This window comes from Chrysemys picta, chromosome 1 (genome assembly GCF_011386835.1).
Source record: "Chrysemys picta bellii isolate R12L10 chromosome 1, ASM1138683v2, whole genome shotgun sequence".
Classification (NCBI taxonomy): Eukaryota; Metazoa; Chordata; order Testudines; family Emydidae; genus Chrysemys; species Chrysemys picta.
The window spans coordinates 112,960,278-112,979,249 of record NC_088791.1 but is presented as its reverse complement, the minus strand read 5'-3'; the positions used below and the strand labels follow the sequence as shown (position 1 = coordinate 112,979,249).

At 48.8% G+C, this 18,972-nt stretch overlaps 1 protein-coding gene across 1 annotated transcript in view; it reads right to left on the bottom strand.

Annotated features, from left to right (window-relative positions):
- LOC101934482 (chromatin remodeling regulator CECR2) overlaps positions 1-2,482 on the bottom strand; it is a 129,700-nt gene extending 127,218 nt beyond the window's left edge. Inside the window, exon 1 of the mRNA XM_008164230.4 lies at positions 2,032-2,482. Within this exon, the coding sequence (XP_008162452.4) occupies positions 2,032-2,184 (153 nt within the window). The 5' untranslated portion in view covers positions 2,185-2,482. The remainder of the gene's footprint in view (positions 1-2,031) is intronic.
- Positions 2,483-18,972: the final 16,490 nt, after the last annotated feature.

Here is an 18,972-nt window from a genome sequence, read left to right as displayed (position 1 = left end):
TGACTGGGGAAGGGAACACATTTTATATTCTGAAAAGCACTGTGCAAGTTTCCAACACTAGCACTATATTTTATAATAGCAAACCAGATGATAAAATCCCAGTGTTATGATAATTTATTTGATAGATCAGTATGTGAGGGTAGTTGCTGACCCTAAATATCTTGGTTTCCTATGAGATCTCAAGCTGTTTCTCTCAATTTCTTTAATATGCCCTTTCCATTCACTCTAATATTTTTCCTCACTACCATATTGCACCATTGCACTTTTTCACCAAGCAGCTCCCCCTTCCCCCAGCCATCTACTCTATTTTACTCATGCATCCTTCCCACAAAACCCTCAGAAGTCATCTTTGCTACTTGGCAAAACCTCTGCTTTTGATGTACACTTTAAAGTTTGAAAAAGCATCAGAGAAACACCAAAGTTGTTACATCTGTTACAAACAGATGGAAAACCCCAGGTTTAATCACATTGGTCTAAGCAGCTTATGATCTTGGGAGTAAAAGCTAGAGGCCCTGGAAGATCTACTGGGGTACACCCTTCATTCCTCCCTTCTTTTCATCTCCTTATTCTCCACATTTCATGAATTCTGAAACACACACAAATTCACACACTTAATCTATAGTTTACAATACTAAGGCAGCAAGTGGTACTGCATTTCAAACGTTTATGGACACTGGGCAAAAACAAACAAACAATTTAAAGACTACATCAAAATAACTTAAAACTTAATTTCTAAACAAAAGTAAGAATAGCCATGAATATACTGGTAAAGAGCTAGCCAAAAAAGGAAAGCAGAACTCGCATTGCAATTTGCTTCTACAACAGAGAATTATTTTTTTTCTTTCTGTAACTAAGACTGTAGCAATTGACTCGATAGTTTGCAGTGCTATACTCAGACGCACTGATGGACAAAAATCATCATCACCATTACTTGTTCCAAACCCTTAAGGTGATTTGCCGACATTTGGAGTTGTCTCAACACGACACCCTCCAAAACAACACCTCTCCCCACAACAAGCTAAGCCCGTAAGGGAAGCGTGAGACGGGAATAGCTAACACACAACCAGCCTCTGTAGCCTAGACCCTTCTGTCTTGAGTTCAATTGTCACAAAGCCTTGGGGCAGTGGCACCTCCACGCACAGCCGGGGAGAAGCCAAGCTCCCCTCCCCTCCCCGGTCCCCGCAGGGATAATGGTGGCACAACAACAAACTCCAAGCCAGCCGTCCGAGGGGACACCAGACTCACTCACAGCGGCAGGGCCGGGGAGGGGGGTGGGAGGAGAGAGATTAGGAGGGTACAGTCCGGATCTTTCGCCTTAGACTGTGTGGGGAGGGGAAGCAATCTCCCTCCGCAGGGGTCTGTGCTCATGGCGAGCAGGCAGCCACATGCCTGGCATCAATCAGCAGCCCCTGGGGAAGGTGGGCACCCAGGCAGCTCCCGGCTCTAGTCTGCCCCGAAGTTTGTCGCGGGGGGCGGGTTGGGCGGCCCGGGAGCAGACGCGGCTCTAGGTCTGTCTAGAACGGGCCGAAGCGAAGCGGGATCTAGCCAGTCCCCAGGACTTGGGGGCAGTTCAGATCCGGATCCAGGCTTGGCATCGCCGGTCTCCCGGGGCTGCAGGAACCGGCTCCAGCCAGACACTCCTGGGGCAAAGTCTCCGCCAAAGAAATTTCCCCATGTGCACGGGATGCCCAGCAAGGATCCGGCTTCAACCCCCTGGCACGGAGCAGGGACCAAGCCCGGGCTGCGGGGAGCGGGCGGCGGCTTTCCCCAGGGCAGAGGAGCCGCTCCCTAAACAACCCACGCAGCCCGAGAGCAGACAGTGAGAGACCGCGAGGGAGTTCCCCGCCCAGCCCCCCAGGACCTCGGGCAGCGGCTCCTTCTCAACCCCGAGACCAGGCGGGGAAGGCAGAGCAGCTGCCCGGGAACACGGGGCTGCGGCGCGGGCAGGGTTCCTGCTCCGGGGCAGCCCCGTGGAGGGGGAGGGGGATGCGGTACCATCGGGTCCCCGGACCGCTCCCCTCCGCGGCTCACCTCTATCTCGAAGTCGGGCAGACGGAAAGCGGTGCGGAAGAGGGAGCAGAAGTGAGCGATGGCCGGGACTTCCCACCAGGAGCGGAGCTCGCCCAGCCCCTCCGGCCCCCCGGTCCCCACCACGCCGCAGCCTCCGTCCTCCTCCGGGCACATCTCCCGCTCCGTCTCCGCGCTCCGCTCAGCAGCAGCAGCCCAGCACCAGCGGCGGCCCCGCGCTGCCCCCTCGCCTGCGCATGGGGCTCCGGGCTGGCGCCTCGGCTCGGGGGTCTCTAGGGCCGGCGGTGGCGCTGCTGCCCCTGCTGCACGGGGGGGAGCTGCTGCTGGCGGCCGCCGCGCGGACCCATCCTCCTCCTCCTCCTCGCGCCGCCGCCGCTGCTGCCCTCTCCATACAATGTAACCATCGCACCGCCGGGGAAACAGATGGGGCCGGGGGGAGGGGAGGGGGCTTCGGAGGAGGGGGGGCGAGGGGCGTGGCCTACGGAATGGGGTGGTGCTTAAAGGGAGGGGGTGGGGCCACCTGGAGAAAGGGGGCGTGGTCTGAGTGGGGCGCGGCCGGGGACTGGGAGATAGCGGGGCCGGAGGGGCGTGGTCTGGGGAGTGGACAAAAGAGGGACGGGGCGCTCCGGGAGAGGAGATGGGGCGAAGCTAGGGGCGGCCGAGCGAGTTAGAGGCAGGGAGGGGGCGGGGCTTGGGGAGCAAAGGGGCCGGCGATGCGGGGGCCGCGCACGAGGAGGGGGCGGGGCCAGGCTCTCATCACAACAACAGGAGCCGGCTCGTTGCCCGCCGTGGCTCCGCCGAGAGGCGCAGGCACCAGTGCTCGGGGGGGCGGGCGCGCTCGGACCACCCCCCCGTGGTGCTGCGCCCTGAGGGGTAGCGGCTCGCTGTTCAGTGGGGCGGGCTCGCAGTGGCTGGGGAGTTGCGGGGGGAGGGTTCTGGAAGCTGGCCGGGGCTGGGGTGCTGTTGGGGGCTGCCCAAGGGCGCGGGGGAGCAGGCGTCTGGAGTTTCTGGGCTGGGGAGCCAGGGGTGCTGAAGGCTAAGCTGTGATTTAGGAAGTGGCAGAGCACATGGGTGATGCAGCTGGTGCCGGTGCGGGGGAGGAGGTCAGAGCGGCATCATGTAGGAGAGGACTAGTCAGTATTGCTCATACCAAGTGTTCAGAAATCAGGAATCCGTCTTCAAAAGAAATCATTACTTTAACAAATCTGTGAAGGGGTGGGAGAGTCTCTATTTCGGGTCTTGAAGTTTTAGGGTGCACTTGGGTTTTCAGGGTTTTCTTTGCAGCCAGGCAGGCTGGGGGGGAGGTATAGCTCAGGGGTTGTGAATTCAATCCTTGAGGGGGGCCATTTAGGGATCTGGGGCAAAAATCTGTCTGGGGATTGGTCCTGCTTTGAGCAGGGGTTGGACTAGATGACCTTCTGAGGTCCCTTCCAACCCTGATATTCTATGATAGTTCTCTTCTAGTAAACCTAGATGTGCCACCTAAATCCCCATGCCACATTGCATCAGCCTTCTGCTTCACTAATGTTGCCCTGTAAATAATGTAACCCCCCCATTTAAACTAATTATCTTCAAGCTGGTGCTTGGGTGCATCAGCAGTATCTGAGACACAAGCCTGACTTATTGCATTGGAGAAAGAAAAACATTTTCTAATATATTTTAATATTAAGCAAAAGATAGGCCAGGTGGCAATTCACTCTTCTCACCTTCCCAGTGCAATAAGCCACAGCCAGGAGCTTGCTTGCTCTCTCTCTGCCACTGGCCTACTGGGTGAGCTTGAGCAAGTCACTTCACGTCTCTGCACCTCAGTTTCCCCCTCTGTAAAATGGAGATTATGATCTTGACCTACTGATGAAAAGCACCATATAAGACCTAGATATAATTGCTACCTGCGGCATAGGTTAAAAACAGAAGTTGCACCAGCTTAACTAAAGGGATGATGCATGCAATACATCAGTTTAAGCCTTACTTACATCAGTTTACAGAGGCAAGCTCAACAGATGTAAGCCATGTAGTGTTGACACACACAATTGCATGGGTTTAAGCATCATAGTTTTAGTTGAACTGGTGCAATGACTGTGTGTATAAAAGCTCTTTGGCTGGCCTTTTCTCCCCCTCCCGGCCTTTTCCTCCTTCATACTTCCACCTGGTTCTGGTCATTTTTAAAATTTCACTGTCTCCCCTTTTCCTTTATTCTGTTCAGTTTCTTGTCTCTGACCTTGTCCTCCCCATGTGCCTTACCTGACCATGCCACTTCCTGTATTGTCTTTACCTGGCTGCTCCTTCTCCCCTTCCCTTCCCATCTCCCCTCCTCTTCTGGACTGCTGCCACTGGCTGTCATGGAACCTTTGGGTTCCAACTTTCCCTCTCTCCTCTCCTACGTATGGTGTTAACCAAAAGCTGCTGTTTGAATAGCAGCAGAGAGCAAGTGACTATCGCTCTACATGTACCTCCTCATGTTTGCATAGACTAATGTGTGTAAATGTGGGAGGGTGCATTAGAAATACCTAGGGGTCAAAATGGAGAGCTTGAGGGGAAAGGTATTGGTATTCCTTCAAGTCCCACCTACTTCACACCAAAATAAGACAATGCTCTCAGTAGATTGTGCAGGGGATCAAAATATGACCACACATGTCTGTAGGCTCTTTAGGTTTGGCTCTGCTCCCCTTCAGTGGGGTTTAAATACACCCACGGTCTCCGTGGCATTCCTCAGGATTGGCTTCCTCTTGGTAGCTCTCAGATTAAGCACCTTGCTGGGCTCAGCACCTTGATTTGGGGAGGGAGGAGAGAGGGAGATTAGTGGTATCATTCAGTCAATGGTATCATCATTGGCAATTGAAATAAATAGGACAGTTCACATCTCTATTTGAGACTCTCTGCAAACTCAGGCAGATGTCATCATGTCATTTTGCATTCTGTTCAAGTTTTAAAAATTTTCTTTTCAACCATAATAGCTAGACACATAAGCTTTGTTTTACAATGAAAGCTGAGACATTGGAGAAAAAGAAGGCAGCTTGAGAGACATGCTGGTACACTGTACCACTGCATATTTGACCCAAGTGAAGCCTCAGAAATACCTTAGAGAACACAGAGGCTGTTTAGTTCAGAGAGGAGGCAAATAAGAGGACATGGTAGAGCAGAGATTTTCAAACTATGGAGTGTGCCCCCCATATGGGGTCATGGAGGAACATTGGGGGGGCAAGCGGAAACACCAGGCAGCTCATGCCAATCCTGCATGATGGGGGCAGGGAAGGAGTGCTAGCTCCACCCTCTGACTCACCTCAGTGGGCCACCCAGCCTGTGGGTCAGTGTCAACATTTGCATGGCCGTGCCGATTTCCACTCCCGACAACCTCCATGCCTAGTGCTGGCTACACCCCAAGAGACCATGGCATACTCCTTCCCCCACCCTGAAAACCTGATGGGGGAGGGGCAGAGGGGCAGGTATTGGCCCTGCCCTAATGGTGCAACCTCACTGCGAAGTAGAAGCAGCTCATTGCTGAAGAAGCCTTGGCTGTACCAATAGTAAGTATCTGTGTATTTGAAAGTTACAGATGTAGGCAATTTAATTAAAGTTGTATTAAGGTCTCTGTTAGGTTTATGTAAGCTATCAAGCATACTTTTACACGTGTCTGTTTTTCTCTGGGTTGGGGCAGTGCAACCAAAATTGTAACTGTGGGCGGGGGTTCAGCTGAAAAAGTTTGAAAACCTCTGTGGCAGAGCTATATAAAATAATGAATGGTCTAGAAGAGAAGGCAAACTGTGAGCCCCTGTTTACCCTTTTTCATACTAGATCATCAAGGAACATCCAATGAAACTGAAAGGTAGCAAATTTAAAATGACAAAAGGAAATAGTTTACACCATGCATAATTAACATATGGCATTCATTACCATAAGGTATCATTGAGGCAAAGAGATTAGTAGGATTTCAAAAAGGATTAGACATTTATATGGATATTGAGAACATTTACGGTTACTTCTTTAGACACGATAAAAATAAATTTTAGAAAGGATGTAAACCCTTAGGCTTCAGGGCATAAAATAACCACTAAACTAATGGTTGTGGATTAGGGAGGAAGGTCCCTCATGCAGAGTGTTCTATAATTGTCCAGGGTTTCTTGCACCTCCCTTTGAAGGATCAGGTAGTGGCAACTGTCCAGAGAGGATACTGGATTAGAGGGACCACTGGTCTGATCTGGTATGCTAATTCCTATGTATTTATGTGGATAAGGACTATGAATGTCACTACTGAAATGGGGCAGTGATGTGGATAAATGGTGTTACATGTTTTACAGTGTTACAAGAGCTAGCATCAGGCATTCCTCAGACACAGACCTCATTCTCATTTGTTGTAAATTTCACACCCGCCGCAGAGATTTCCCAGGCACTCTTTTGCTCCCTACCTTGCCAAGATGCCTGCCTAGATACATACTGTTTCTCAGTTTATTATTTATCTTTCTAAGTACAGTCTTTGTGTCTATTCTCCCCAGAACTGTACATGAGTTACTTAAAAAAAAACCTGTCCTTTGACAGGCAATCTATTATTTACATGAGACCAAAATGTTAGTGGCAGGATCATTTCAGCCTTTTTCAATAAGGACTCTAAGACTCTGTACTGAGCAGGGAGGCTGCTGCTCTCTTGTGTATTGTATCTGCCTGTGCTGGATTAATCCAGCTCCAGCTATCCTATGGTCAGTGCAGAGGGAGGAGGTTGCAGGCTTGCAGCCTAGCAAATAGCGTTTTAACAACACACAAGAGCAGCGCAAAATACAATAACTGTGTGTGAGAAATTTCAGGGTGACAAGGCCTCTGTGAACCCTATAAGATTATTTGTCTTCTAAATTAGGTCTGATTTCTTCTTAGAACTCTTTCTTGATCCTGTTGCCATATAGCGTAGTTTATTTTGTATGTACATTTCCCTCTGTACTGACATTCCTTCTTGAATTCCTGTAGTGTCCGGCTGTGGCTTATCTTATTGTCGCATCTCCCCTTGTTCTTGACACTAGGTCAAACAGCTTTGTACCATCCCAGCTCTCTATCCCATTAAGAATTTTGTGAATCTTAATGAAGTCTCCTAATCTCTCCTTTTCAAAAGAGCTACAGTCCTAATTTCTCTTAAAATTTTTAGATTAATTTGGCTCCCTCTATCGTCCCAGTTACTTATGGTGAACCCATTCTGTTGCTATAATGTTATTTTTATATGAAGGTGCCTGGAACTGCCCACAGCAGTGTATGTACTGACAGACTCTCAAGCTGTTCTTGAATCACTTTTTTAGATGTGTTATATTAAACACAAATGCCTGTGCGCTCACAGATTTGATTTGCCTTTTTCCTGCTGTTGTGCACAGTGCAAAGACGGCAGTTCCTCTTTGTCCTTGTCTACCCCCTACATGCGTGCACACCTCATCTGTGTTTTCCTGCAAATACTCAGTGTTCCAATCTCACAAGCAAAGCATGCTATGACCAATGTCTCTTCCTTACTGCGCTCAACCATCTTCTCCTGCTTGTTGTTTCTCTGTGCCACCTCTAATGCCCCACTTGCTCAGTGTTTTTTCTCCCCCTGTCCTCTTTCTCCCGCTACACTTCTGTTTATTGTTCCCACAAACCACCGCCCCCTACACCTTTTTTCTACATACTCTTTCTTCCTTCCTACCCCAAATCCTCTAACAGCTGAATTGTTTGTACTATGTAAAACCGTATTGAGAGGGAACGCTGAGTTGATGGAACAAAGGAGATCCACACATCTTTGTTCAAGATCAACACTGGGTTTCCTGAAGAAATCTGCCAAATTCCAAGTGCCAATATTAAAACAAATGTTTCCAGGTGACTTAGGGACTGAAAAGTCCCAGCTCTTGTGTGAAGGAATCAATTGGCTGGTGATGAGGGAAAGGGAGGAATATTTTCCACTTCCCCTGGAAAGGCTTGAGATATTTAACCTGCTTTGGCATAAATTAAATGCAGCATTAGTTTAATGTCAGATATGTCTTCTGTCAGGGGCCTGTATCCTGCCCTTGGACAAGGATGGATTGTGACTGAATAGGCCTGTTCCATCTCTAACTACTGTGCTGCTATAATCAATAAGGGTCTCTAATTTTTATTGCTTCCTTCCCTTTACATTCAGGGTTTCTGGTTTTAGGTTAAACCCTGCTGTACAAAATGTGAGAAGAGATTTTTTTTTGTTTTTAAATCTAGATAGAAATCCCTGCAGTCTGCCATTTTTGGAGTGTTTGAACTGTTTGCACTGCAGAAGAGCCAGCGAAACCTGAAGTGCCCTGTTCTCGTTAGGGGCTCATTCCCAGGAGCATGGGGCTTCAGAGTGGTCCAATTTTTCATAAAAATCAAGGAGAACAATATTTTAAACATAGATTAAAACCGGTTTATTCAAAACAGCCATAACTTGTTGAACTCTTAATACCCAAACCACTGCCTTACATTCTCTGTGTCAATTGCTTCAGCTCACTACTCTAGCTACAGTTCTGAATTTTATTGCTCCCTGGTTTGTATTGAGTTCCCTCAGTAGTTTATTGTCAGCAAGTCTCATCACCTTTGCTGCACACTCCTTCATTTAACTCACTGATGTATAAAATAGAAGATACTTCCAATCTAGTCACCTTCCTACATCCCAAGATGCTTCTACTCTCTAGGGATTGTCTCAGATGTCCCAACCAATTCCATATGTCCTCAAGTTTCTCATTCCCTCTCTTCTGCCTCCTGAGCGTATAGATTTGGTGGTGAACATGGTACTGTTCAAAAGCCTTCTTTAACACAGGACATCTTGTAGCTGAACGCACAGGACTTGGAGACCGGGTGCCTGAGTTCTATTTCCTGGATCTGCCATGGACTTCCTTTGTGACCTTGGTCAAGTTATCTGATCTGTCAATGCCTCAGTTTCCTTATCTGTAATGTGATGAGAATGATAGTGACCTTTCTTAGAGGGGTGTTTTGAAGCTTAGTCATAAAACACTTTGAGATTCTTAGCTGACAGACATTATTGAAGTATTCGCTATTGTTTGTATTGTGGATGTGCCCATAAGCCCCAATCTGGATGAGGCCCTCATAGTGCAAGGTACTGTACAAACATATAGATACAGAGTCCCTGCCTCAAAGTGTTTATAATTTCATTTTGGACAAGATACTAGTGTGTGAGACCAAAAAAAGGGAGGGGGAGGGAAGATAAGGCTAATGACAATCTGAGGTTTTCAGACTCTTATTGTGTGGACCACATTTTAGTAGATAGTCTGATGGGCCACCTCCTGACCAGTCAGCTGGCTGCAGGCCCAGCACAGTCTCTGCCAAACAGAGTTTGTGAGCCACTGACTTACATACTACTTGTCTTCTTGACAGTTCCAAACCATATGAAATAAACTAAATCAGCTATACCTGACTCCTATATGAAGAAACAATAATTGGTTGGCTGATTTCTTGGAGGCATCACAGCAGAAGTGGTCATGAAAAGAGGGTTGTGGCTTTGCCAATTAATTTGGGAAGGATGCTCCGTCCATAAGAGATCAGAACAGGGAGCTAAGGACAGAGTCCCTTGGGACACTCATGGAGAGTGGGTGTGGGGAGGAGGAAGATCCACCAAGAAAGATTCCAGCAGAATAGCAGTGATGTAGGCGGAGAACAAGGAGAATATCATAAGAGGGGGAGATTTCAAGAAGGGGAGAATATGACTGACAGTGTCAAAAGCAGCGGAGATGATGAAACTGGAGCAGAGGCTTGGAGAGGTTGTTGGAGATCCTGGAGAGAGCAAATTCAGTGGAGTTGAAGAGAGCTGAAGCGTGATTAGAGAAGATCTAGCATAGAGTTAAAGGAAAGGAACATGAGGCAGTAGTTGTAGACATCCTGTTCTGTGAGTTAAAGGCGAAGAAGAAAAAACTTGTGTGGAAGAGAGGGTGGCAATGACAGGAGGAGGATGTGGAAGGAGATGGTTGGAGTCCCGAGAGAGGGAGCAGTGCTTAGTAAAGACGAGGTCAAGCTGGTGGCTATTTTGGGGAGCAGGAGAGTTAATGCAGGTCTTAGGGTGGAACAAGTAGGTGAAATCAGGAAGATGTGAAATGAGAGGTTTGGACAGTAAATCAGTGTGAAAGTTGAGGTCATCAAGGATAAGGGTGGGAGAGTGTGGTGAAAGGGAGAACTGGATGTTAGAGTCAAAGAAGGTGGGCAGGAAGGAGCTGGGTGGGCACAGATAATAAGTATACGAAGGCAGAGAAGAGAACAGGGCTTGATGGAGTGTTGCTCTAATAAGGAATGGGGAAGAGGAGGAGTTGGAAGCCGGAGTAGCATGAGAGGAGAAGTCTGACATCCCCACCCAGCACACTTAGGGCTAGTCTACACTTAGGGTGACCAAATCACCACACTAAAATATCGGGACACATTGGGGTGCCATCAGTCCTGCCCACAGTCCATCCTGACTCTTCCCAGGCTCCACCCCCATTCTGCCCCAGGTCCTGCCCGCTCCCCACTCAGCCCCCCCCCACGCCCTTCCTCATCCTCTGGCCTGCCGCTGGCTTGCTGCGTCCCTCTTCAGTCCCCCACCCACCGCTTGCCTCCCCGCCCGCTCGCTTGCCCACCCGCCGCTCGCCTCTTCACCCCCCTGCCCGCCACTCACCCCTATGGCGCCGACATCCCCTCTGCCAGGTGGGTGCTCGCCCACCCTCCGCCTCTTCCCGCCCCTGCACTGCCCTCACTCTGCCCCCATTCCACCTCCTTCCCCCAAGTCCCCGCTCCTGCTCTGCCTCTTCTCCGCCTCCTCCCCTGAGCGTGCCGCGTACCCGCTCCTCCACCCTCTCTCCTGGAAAGTGCTAAGTGGCGGGAAGCGCTGGAGGGGGGGAGGAGCGGGGACGCAACGCGCTGAGGGGAGGAGGGGAGAAGGAGGTGAGGAGGGGGAAGCTTGGCTGCAATTTTTCCCTGTGGGTGCTCCAGCACCTCCCTCCTGCTTGCCTCCTTACCTGAATATTGGGACAAATGGCTTCCCGATCGTACATTGATCGGGATATGGGACAAAGGATTAAATATCGGGACATCTGGTCACCCAATCTGTACTAGAAGCACTACAGGGTGCAGCTGCATGGCTGGTGAAAATGTTCTATGCTGACGGGAGAGAGCTCTCCTGTTGGCATAATAAAACCACCAAGGCGGTAGCTATGCTGGCGAGAGAAGCTCTCCTACCGACATAGTGCTGGCCACACCAGCGCTTAGGTCGGTGTAACTTACGTCACTCAGGGGGTTATTCACACCCTGAGCAACGTAAGTTGTATCAACATAACCTGTAGTGTAGACAAGCCCTTAGTTTGTAGCTGTGGTGCAGTCAACCAGAGGCACACCTTCTCTTGCTTGAATGAGGTGCATGCTATGGGTAGTCTAGGGTTAAATCTTTAGCTATGTTTTTACATATGTATGATTGCAAATTCTAGCTTGGACAGGGCACAAATCATTTGTTCCTAATTGTATTTAACGGTGGGATGCAGGAGATCATACACCAGTCCTGCAGCCTAGAGTTAAACGTAATTAGCAACAAACATTTGTACCCTATCCACACTAGAATTTGCAGTCATGTTAGCACATGTTCATCAACATGTTAAAACATGACTAAAAATTAAAATGTAGACATACCCTAATTGTTACACTTTTAAAAATGCAGTTGCAAAAGTGAAGTTCCATATTTATTCTACCTCCAGGATTTCTGTATCCAATCTGCTCAGTTTATAAGTTAAAATATGATTTGTCAATCACAAGAGAGGGACTATTGCTTCTGCAAGTCTGACCTAGCATCTGAAAGGCTACCGCTGCTCTTTCTGCCTCTTGTGATGTCACAGTATTTAAGATTTTGCAATTAGAACGTAGCTGAAAATGTTGCTGATGCACTGCAAGACAAACTACAGTATTCAGGAATAACTTCACCTACTACTGAATTGCAGCCACCTCTGGGATGAAACATAGCAGAAGCTTAACAGCACTTGTATCCCTGCACCTTAGGAGAGAAAGTTAGGAACACCATAGCAAATTTAAACTAAATGGGGCATTTTAGGCAGTCAGAAAGTAATTACCCAGTGGGAATGTGGCTAGGATAGATATGGTAAAGTCTTCTGTCCACTGTAGCTCCTCTGCTGAAGTACGTATCAAGCTAGGAGATCTAAACCTTAGGTCTCAACAGATTTTCTGCTCCTAATCCATTGAATCTGAAAACCACAGGTTGTAACTTGATGTTTTGTCCCCTGGAGAGCAATCATCAGGATAACAAAAATCTGTGGCAATGGATTTTGAGCTCTGGAATCTGGATCTTTCAGAATTCTTCAAGATCAAAGAGCTGAACTAAAATGATCCCAATGTGTATCTGTTCTTTTGTGGTCAGCCATGGGCACAGCTGAGGCGGAGCGTAGCTGCTAAGCACTGATAGGTAGATCTGTCAGAGAAGTGAGAAACACGCTGGCTTGAATAGCCACAAACAACTGACAAAAGATGACAGGTTACAAAGTAGCAGCCGTGTTAGTCTGTATCCGCAAAAAGAACAGGAGTACTTGTGGCACCTTAGGGTATGTCTACACTACAGGATTAATCCGAATTTATATAATTCGAATTTGGGAAACAGATTGTATAAAGTCGAAATGTATGCGGCCACACTAAGCACATTAATGCGGCGGTGTGCGTCCAAGTACCGGGGCTAGCATCGATTTCTGGAGCGTTGCACTGTGGGTAGCTATCCCATAGCTATCCCATAGTTCCCGCAGTCTCCCGCGCCCATTGGAATTCTGGGTTGAGATCCCAGTGCCTGATGGGACAAAAAACATTGTCGCAGGTGGTTCTGGGTACAGCCTCACCTCCTCCCTCCCTCCCTCCCTGCATGAAAGCAACGGACGGCAGACAACCATTTCGCGCCTTTTTTCCTGGATGAACACTGCAGACTCCATACCACGGCAAGCATGGAGCCCGCTCAGCTCAAGACAGCAGTCATGAACATTGTAAACACCTCGCGCGTTCTCGTGGAGTTTATGCTGAGCCAGGACCAGAAAAACGAGGCGAGGAGGCAGCATGATGAGGACATGGACATGGACATGGACACGGACACAGAATTCTGTGAAACCACGGGCCCCGGTGCTTTGGAGATCATGTTGTTAATGGGGCAGGTTCTATCCATGGAACGCCGATTCTGGGCAAGGGAAACAAGCACAGACTGGTGGGACCGCATAGTGTTGCAGGTGTGGGACGATTCCCAGTGGCTGCGGAACTTTTGCATGCGTAAGGGCACTTTCATGGAACTTTGTGACTTGCTGTCCCCTGCCCTGAAACGCCAGAATACCAAGATGAGAGCAGCCCTCACAGTTGAGAAGTGCGTGGCGATAGCCCTGTGGAAGCTTGCAACGCCAGACAGCTACCGGTCAGTTGGGAATCAATTTGGAGTGGGCAAATCTACTGTGGGGGCTGCTGTGATGCAAGTAGCCAAAGCAATTACTCAGGTGCTGCTACGAAAGTTAGTGACTCTGGGAAATGTGCAGGCCATAGTGGATGGCTTTGCTGCAATGGGATTCCCTAACTGTGGTGGGGCGATAGATGGAACCCATATCCCTATCTTGGCACCGGAGCACCAAGCCACCGAGTACATAAACCGCAAGGGGTACTTTTCAATGGTGCTGCAAGCACTTGTGGATCACAAGGGACGTTTCACCAACATCAACGCGGGCTGGGCGGGAAGGGTTCATGACGCTCGCGTCTTCAGGAACACTACTCTGTTTAAAGGGCTGCAGCAAGGGACTTACTTTCCGGACCAGAAAATAACCGTTGGGGATGTTGAAATGGCAATAGTTATTCTTGGGGACCCAGCCTACCCCTTAATGCCATGGCTCATGAAGCCATACACAGGCAGCCTGGACAGGAGTCAGGAGCTGTTCAACTACAGGCTGAGCAAGTGCAGAATGGTGGTAGAATGTGCATTTGGCCGTTTAAAAGGTCGCTGGCGTTCATTATTGACTCGCTCAGACCTCAGCCAAAGAAATCTCCCCATTGTTATTTCTGCTTGCTGCGTGCTCCACAATCTCTGTGAAAGTAAGAGGGAGACCTTTATGGCGGGGTGGGAGGATGAGGCAAATCGCCTGGCTGCTGATTACGCGCAGCCAGACACCAGGGCGATTAGAAGAGCACACCAGGAAGCGCTGTGCATCAGAGAAGCTTTGAAAACCAGTTTCATGACTGGCCAGGCTACAGTGTGAAATATCTGTTTGTTTCTCCTTCATGAAAACCTGCCCCCTTTATTGACTCATTTTCTTTAAGGAACCCACCCTCCCCCTTCCCCCAGCTTGCTTTCAAACCAAATAAAGTCACTATCATTTAAAAATCATTTATTCTTTATTAATAGATTAGAAAAAGAGGGAGGGAACCCGGGTGGGATTTGGGAGGAGGATCGGTGGGAAGGAAAAGGCCACTAAAAAAAGGTTAAAAAAATGACAGCCTTTTGCTTGGGCTGTCCACTGGGGTGGAATGGGAAGGTGTATGGAGCCTCCCCCCACCCGCGTTCTTACACGTCTGGGTGAGGAGGATATGGAGGGGGGATGGGGGTACGGGGGCTGTAGCGGCAGTCTGTTTTCCTGCAGCCGTTCCTGAAGCTCCACCAGATGCCGGAGCATGTCTGTTTGCTCACGCAGCAGCCCCAGCGTTGCATCCTGCCTCCTCTGATCTTCCTGCCGCCGCCTCTCATCTCGAGCGTCCCTCATGTCCTCACGTTGGTCCCTCCTGTCCTCACGTTCACTGGCTTCTTTCCTATACTTTGAAACCGTTTCCTTCCACTCATTCAGATGAGCTCTGTCACTGCGAGTGGAGTCCATAATTTCTGCAAACATCTCGTCTCGCGTCTTCTTTTTACGACGCCTTATCTGTGATAGCCTTCAGGATGGAGGAGGGAGGCTTGAGGAATTTGCAGCTGCTGTAGGGAGGGGAAAAAAGAGAGAATTGCTTAAAAAGATACATTTTGCAGAACAATGCTTATACTCTTTCAGGGTGACCAACACTATTCACATTACATAGCACATGTGATTTCTGTGCAAGGTCGCATTTTGCCTCTTAATACTGAGTGCCTGTGGCTTTGCTGCTAGAGATCACAGGTCCGGGCAACAGAATTCGGCTTGCATGCGGCCATGGTAAGCCATTGTCTTTCGGCTTCTGCGCCCTCCTTTCCCACATACCAAGCAAAGCCCGTAGAGTGCTGCGGTTTTTCTGTTAACATTCAGCAGCAGCAGAAAACAAACTAACCCCCCCCCCCCCCCCCCGCCATGAATTCTCTGGGATGATCGCTGTACCCCTCCCCCCACCGCGTGGCTGGTATCAGGGAAGATCCCTGCAGGAACCAAACTAACCCCCCCCCCCGCTGCCCCCCTCCCGCCATAAATTCTCTGGGATGCTCACGGTACTCCTCCCCCCACCGCGTGGCTGGTATCAGGGAAGATCCCGGCAGGAACCAAACTAACCCCCCCCCCGCCGCCCCCCTCCCGCCATAAATTCTCTGGGATGCTCACAGTACTCCTCCCCCCACCGCGTGGCTGGTAACAGGGAAGATCCCTGCTAGCCAAACGCGAAAAGCTCAGGGCCAATTTCCCATCTGCGCTTGGCTAACTGCAGGGAAGGATTTATTTTCAGCCACAGGCAAACAGCCCAGTAGGAACGGCCACCTCTGTCCCCTTAATTAAGTTCCCGTATTTCAACCAGGTTACCATGAGTGATATCACTCTCCTGAGGATTACACAACAAGATAAAGAACGGATGTTGCTTGAATGCCAGCAAACACCGGGACCATACGCTGCCAGGCTATGTCAGGCAAGGATACCAGATTACTTGCTGCAAGCATGGCGTGGTCAAATGTCCTACCATGGAGGACGGAATAAGGATGCACTGCCCAGAAACCTTGTGGCAAGGCTTTTGGAGTACCTCCAGGAGAGCTTCATGGAGATGTCCCTGGAGGATTTCCGCTCCATCCCCAGACACGTTAACAGACTTTTCCAGTAGCTGAACTGACCGCGAATGCATCCCAAGTCCTCAGGGCAAAGTAATCATTAAAAACCGTTTGCTTTTAAAACAAGTTTTATATTTTACAAGGTAAACTCACCTGAGGTCCCTTCCATGGGGTCATGGTCTTGGATACTGGCTTGGGAGGGTTGGGAGGGTACTTCAGTCAGGCTGAGAAAAAGATCCTGGCTGTTGGGGAGAACGGAGTGCTGTGTGCTCTCTGCAAGATCCTCCTCCTCCTCCTCCTCCTCCTCTTCCCCATCGGCAGAATCCTCAGGTGTAGCTGATGAGACTATCCCTGACCCGGAATCCACGATCACAGGTGGGGTAGTGGTGGCGGCCCCCCCTAGAATTGCATGCAGCTCGGCGTAGAAGCGGCATGTCCGCGGCTCTGACCCAGAGCGACCGTTTGCGTCCTTTGTTTTTTGATAGGCTTGTCTGAGCTCCTTGACTTTCACGCGGCACTGATCTGAGTCCCTATTGTGGCCTCTCTCCATCATGCCCTTGGAGATTTTTTCAAAAGTTTTGGCATTTCGTCTTTTAGAACGAAGTTCTGCTAGCACTGAATCCTCTCCCCATATAGCGATCAGATCCAGTACCTCCCGTACGGTCCATGCTGGTGCTCTTTTTCGATTATCGGCCTGCATGGTTACCTGTGCTGATGAGCTATCTGTGGTCACCTGTGCTCTCCACGCTGGGCAAACAGGAAATGAAATTCAAATGTTCGTGGGGCTTTTCCTGTCTACCTGGCCAGTGCATCCGAGTTTAGATTGCTGTCCAGAGCGGTCACAATGATGCACTGTGGGATAGCTCCCGGAGGCCAATACCATCGAATTGCGGCCACACTATCCCTAATTCGAAATGTTAAAATAGATTTTGGCGCTACTCCGCTCGTCGGGGTGGAGTACAGAAATCGATTTAAAGAGCCCTTTATTTCGAAATAAATGGCGTCGTTGTGTGGACGGTTGCAGGGTAAATTCGAATTAACGCTGATAAATCCGAATTAAAGTCGTAGTGTAGACCAGGCCTTAGAGACTAATACATTTATTTCAGCATAAGCTTTCGTGGGCTACAGCTCACTTCTTCAGATGCATAGAGTGGAACGCACAGACAGAAGATATTTATACATACAGAGAATACGAAAAGGTGGAAGTACGCATACCAATTGTAAGAGGCCAATCAATTGAGATGAGCTATCAGTAGCAGCAGAAGAAAAAACTTTGAAGTGATGATCGAGATGACCCATAGAAGGTGTGAGGAGAAGTTAACATGGGGGAAAAAAAATTAAATTAGTGTAATGACTCAACCATTCCCAGTCTCTGTTTAGGCCTAAGTTAATTGTGTCTAATTTGCATATTAATTCGAGTTCAGCAGTCTCTCTTTGGAGTCTGTTTTTGAAGTTTTTTTGTTGCAAAACTGACATCTTCAAGTCTGTCACTGAGTGATTAGAGAGGTTGAAGTGTTCTCCCACTGGTTTTTGAATGTTATGATTCCTGATGTCAGATTTGTGTCCATTTATTCTTTTGCGTAGAGACTGTCCAGTTTGGCCAATGTACCAGAGGGGCATTGCTGGCACATGATGGCATATATCACGTTGGTAGATGTGCAAGTGAACGAGCCCCTGATGGTGTGGCTGACGTGGTTAGTTCCTATGATGGTGTCACTTGAATAGATATGTGGACAGAGCTGGCATCGGGCTTTGTTGCAAGGATAGGTTCCTGGGTTAGTGTTTTTGTTGTATGGTGTGCGGTTGCTGGTGAGTATTTGCTTAAGGTTGAGAGGCTGTCTGTAAGCGAGGACTGGTCTGTCTCCCAAGATCTGTGAGAGTGAGGGATCATCTTTCAGGATAGGTTGTAGATCTTTGATGATGCACTGGAGAGGTTTCAGTTGGGGGCTGAAGGTGACAGCTAGTGGCGTTCTGTTATTTTCTTTGTTGGGCCTGTCCTGTAGTAGGTGGCTTCTGGGTACTCTTCTGGCTCTGTCAATCTGTTTTTTCACTTCAGCAGGTGGGTATTGTAGTTTTAAGAATGTTTGATAGAGATCTTATAGGTGCTTATCTCTGTCTGAGGGATTGGAGCAAATGCGGTTGTATCTTAGAGCTTGGCTGTAGACAATGGATCGTGTGGTGTGTCCTGGATGGAAGCTGGAGGCATGTAGGTAAGATGGGAGCTAGCAATCTGATTTGGAATCCTTGACAAGTAGCAGAGTGGAAAGACATGCAGATCCAAATGCTTTCAAGTCTCTCCAGGTCTGTTGTCACCACTTCTGCTGTCCTCTGTCATTCAACAAGCAGCATTGGCACAGCATAAATAAACAGAGGCTTTAATTGTTTCTAGTCCATTGGGTAGCAATGGTACAGATAGCACTGATACAGAGGAACAGGGTACCACCCGCTTTGCTGCTGGTTCCTAGACAATGTCAGAACACCTAGTGAAAGAGTCATGGGGTTCACTATTGGAACTTCAGTTTGTTCTGCTGTAAAGGTGTAAAGAGCTGCGGAGGCAAGACATTCAAAGCAATGAGAACAGCCCCAGAATGAATTGAAGAGGACATGTCTCAGTATGGAAGTACTCTGTGCACAGAACAATGCCCTGTCAATATCTAAGGGGGTGGGGGGATATACTATTTTCCTTAGGGGGAGTTAAAACAATGTTTTGATTACAATCTATTAGGTTCTCAATTATAACACCCCCTTGGACAGGACTACTCTGATACCTTAATTCCCAACTGCATATAAGCTCTTCTTAGAACTCCCTTTGTTCTAACAACCCCTCCATGATTTCCAAGACACAATGTGGGAGGGATCTTGGGTTACCCCAGACCACTGATCAAATAGAGGCTACTGGAAGTTTTGCACTGCAACTTTCTGCCCTGGACAATAGGGTTCACATTCAAACCTGATGTAAGCAGATGTGACCTCCATGGAAGACTCTGGGCCAGATTCAATGTTGA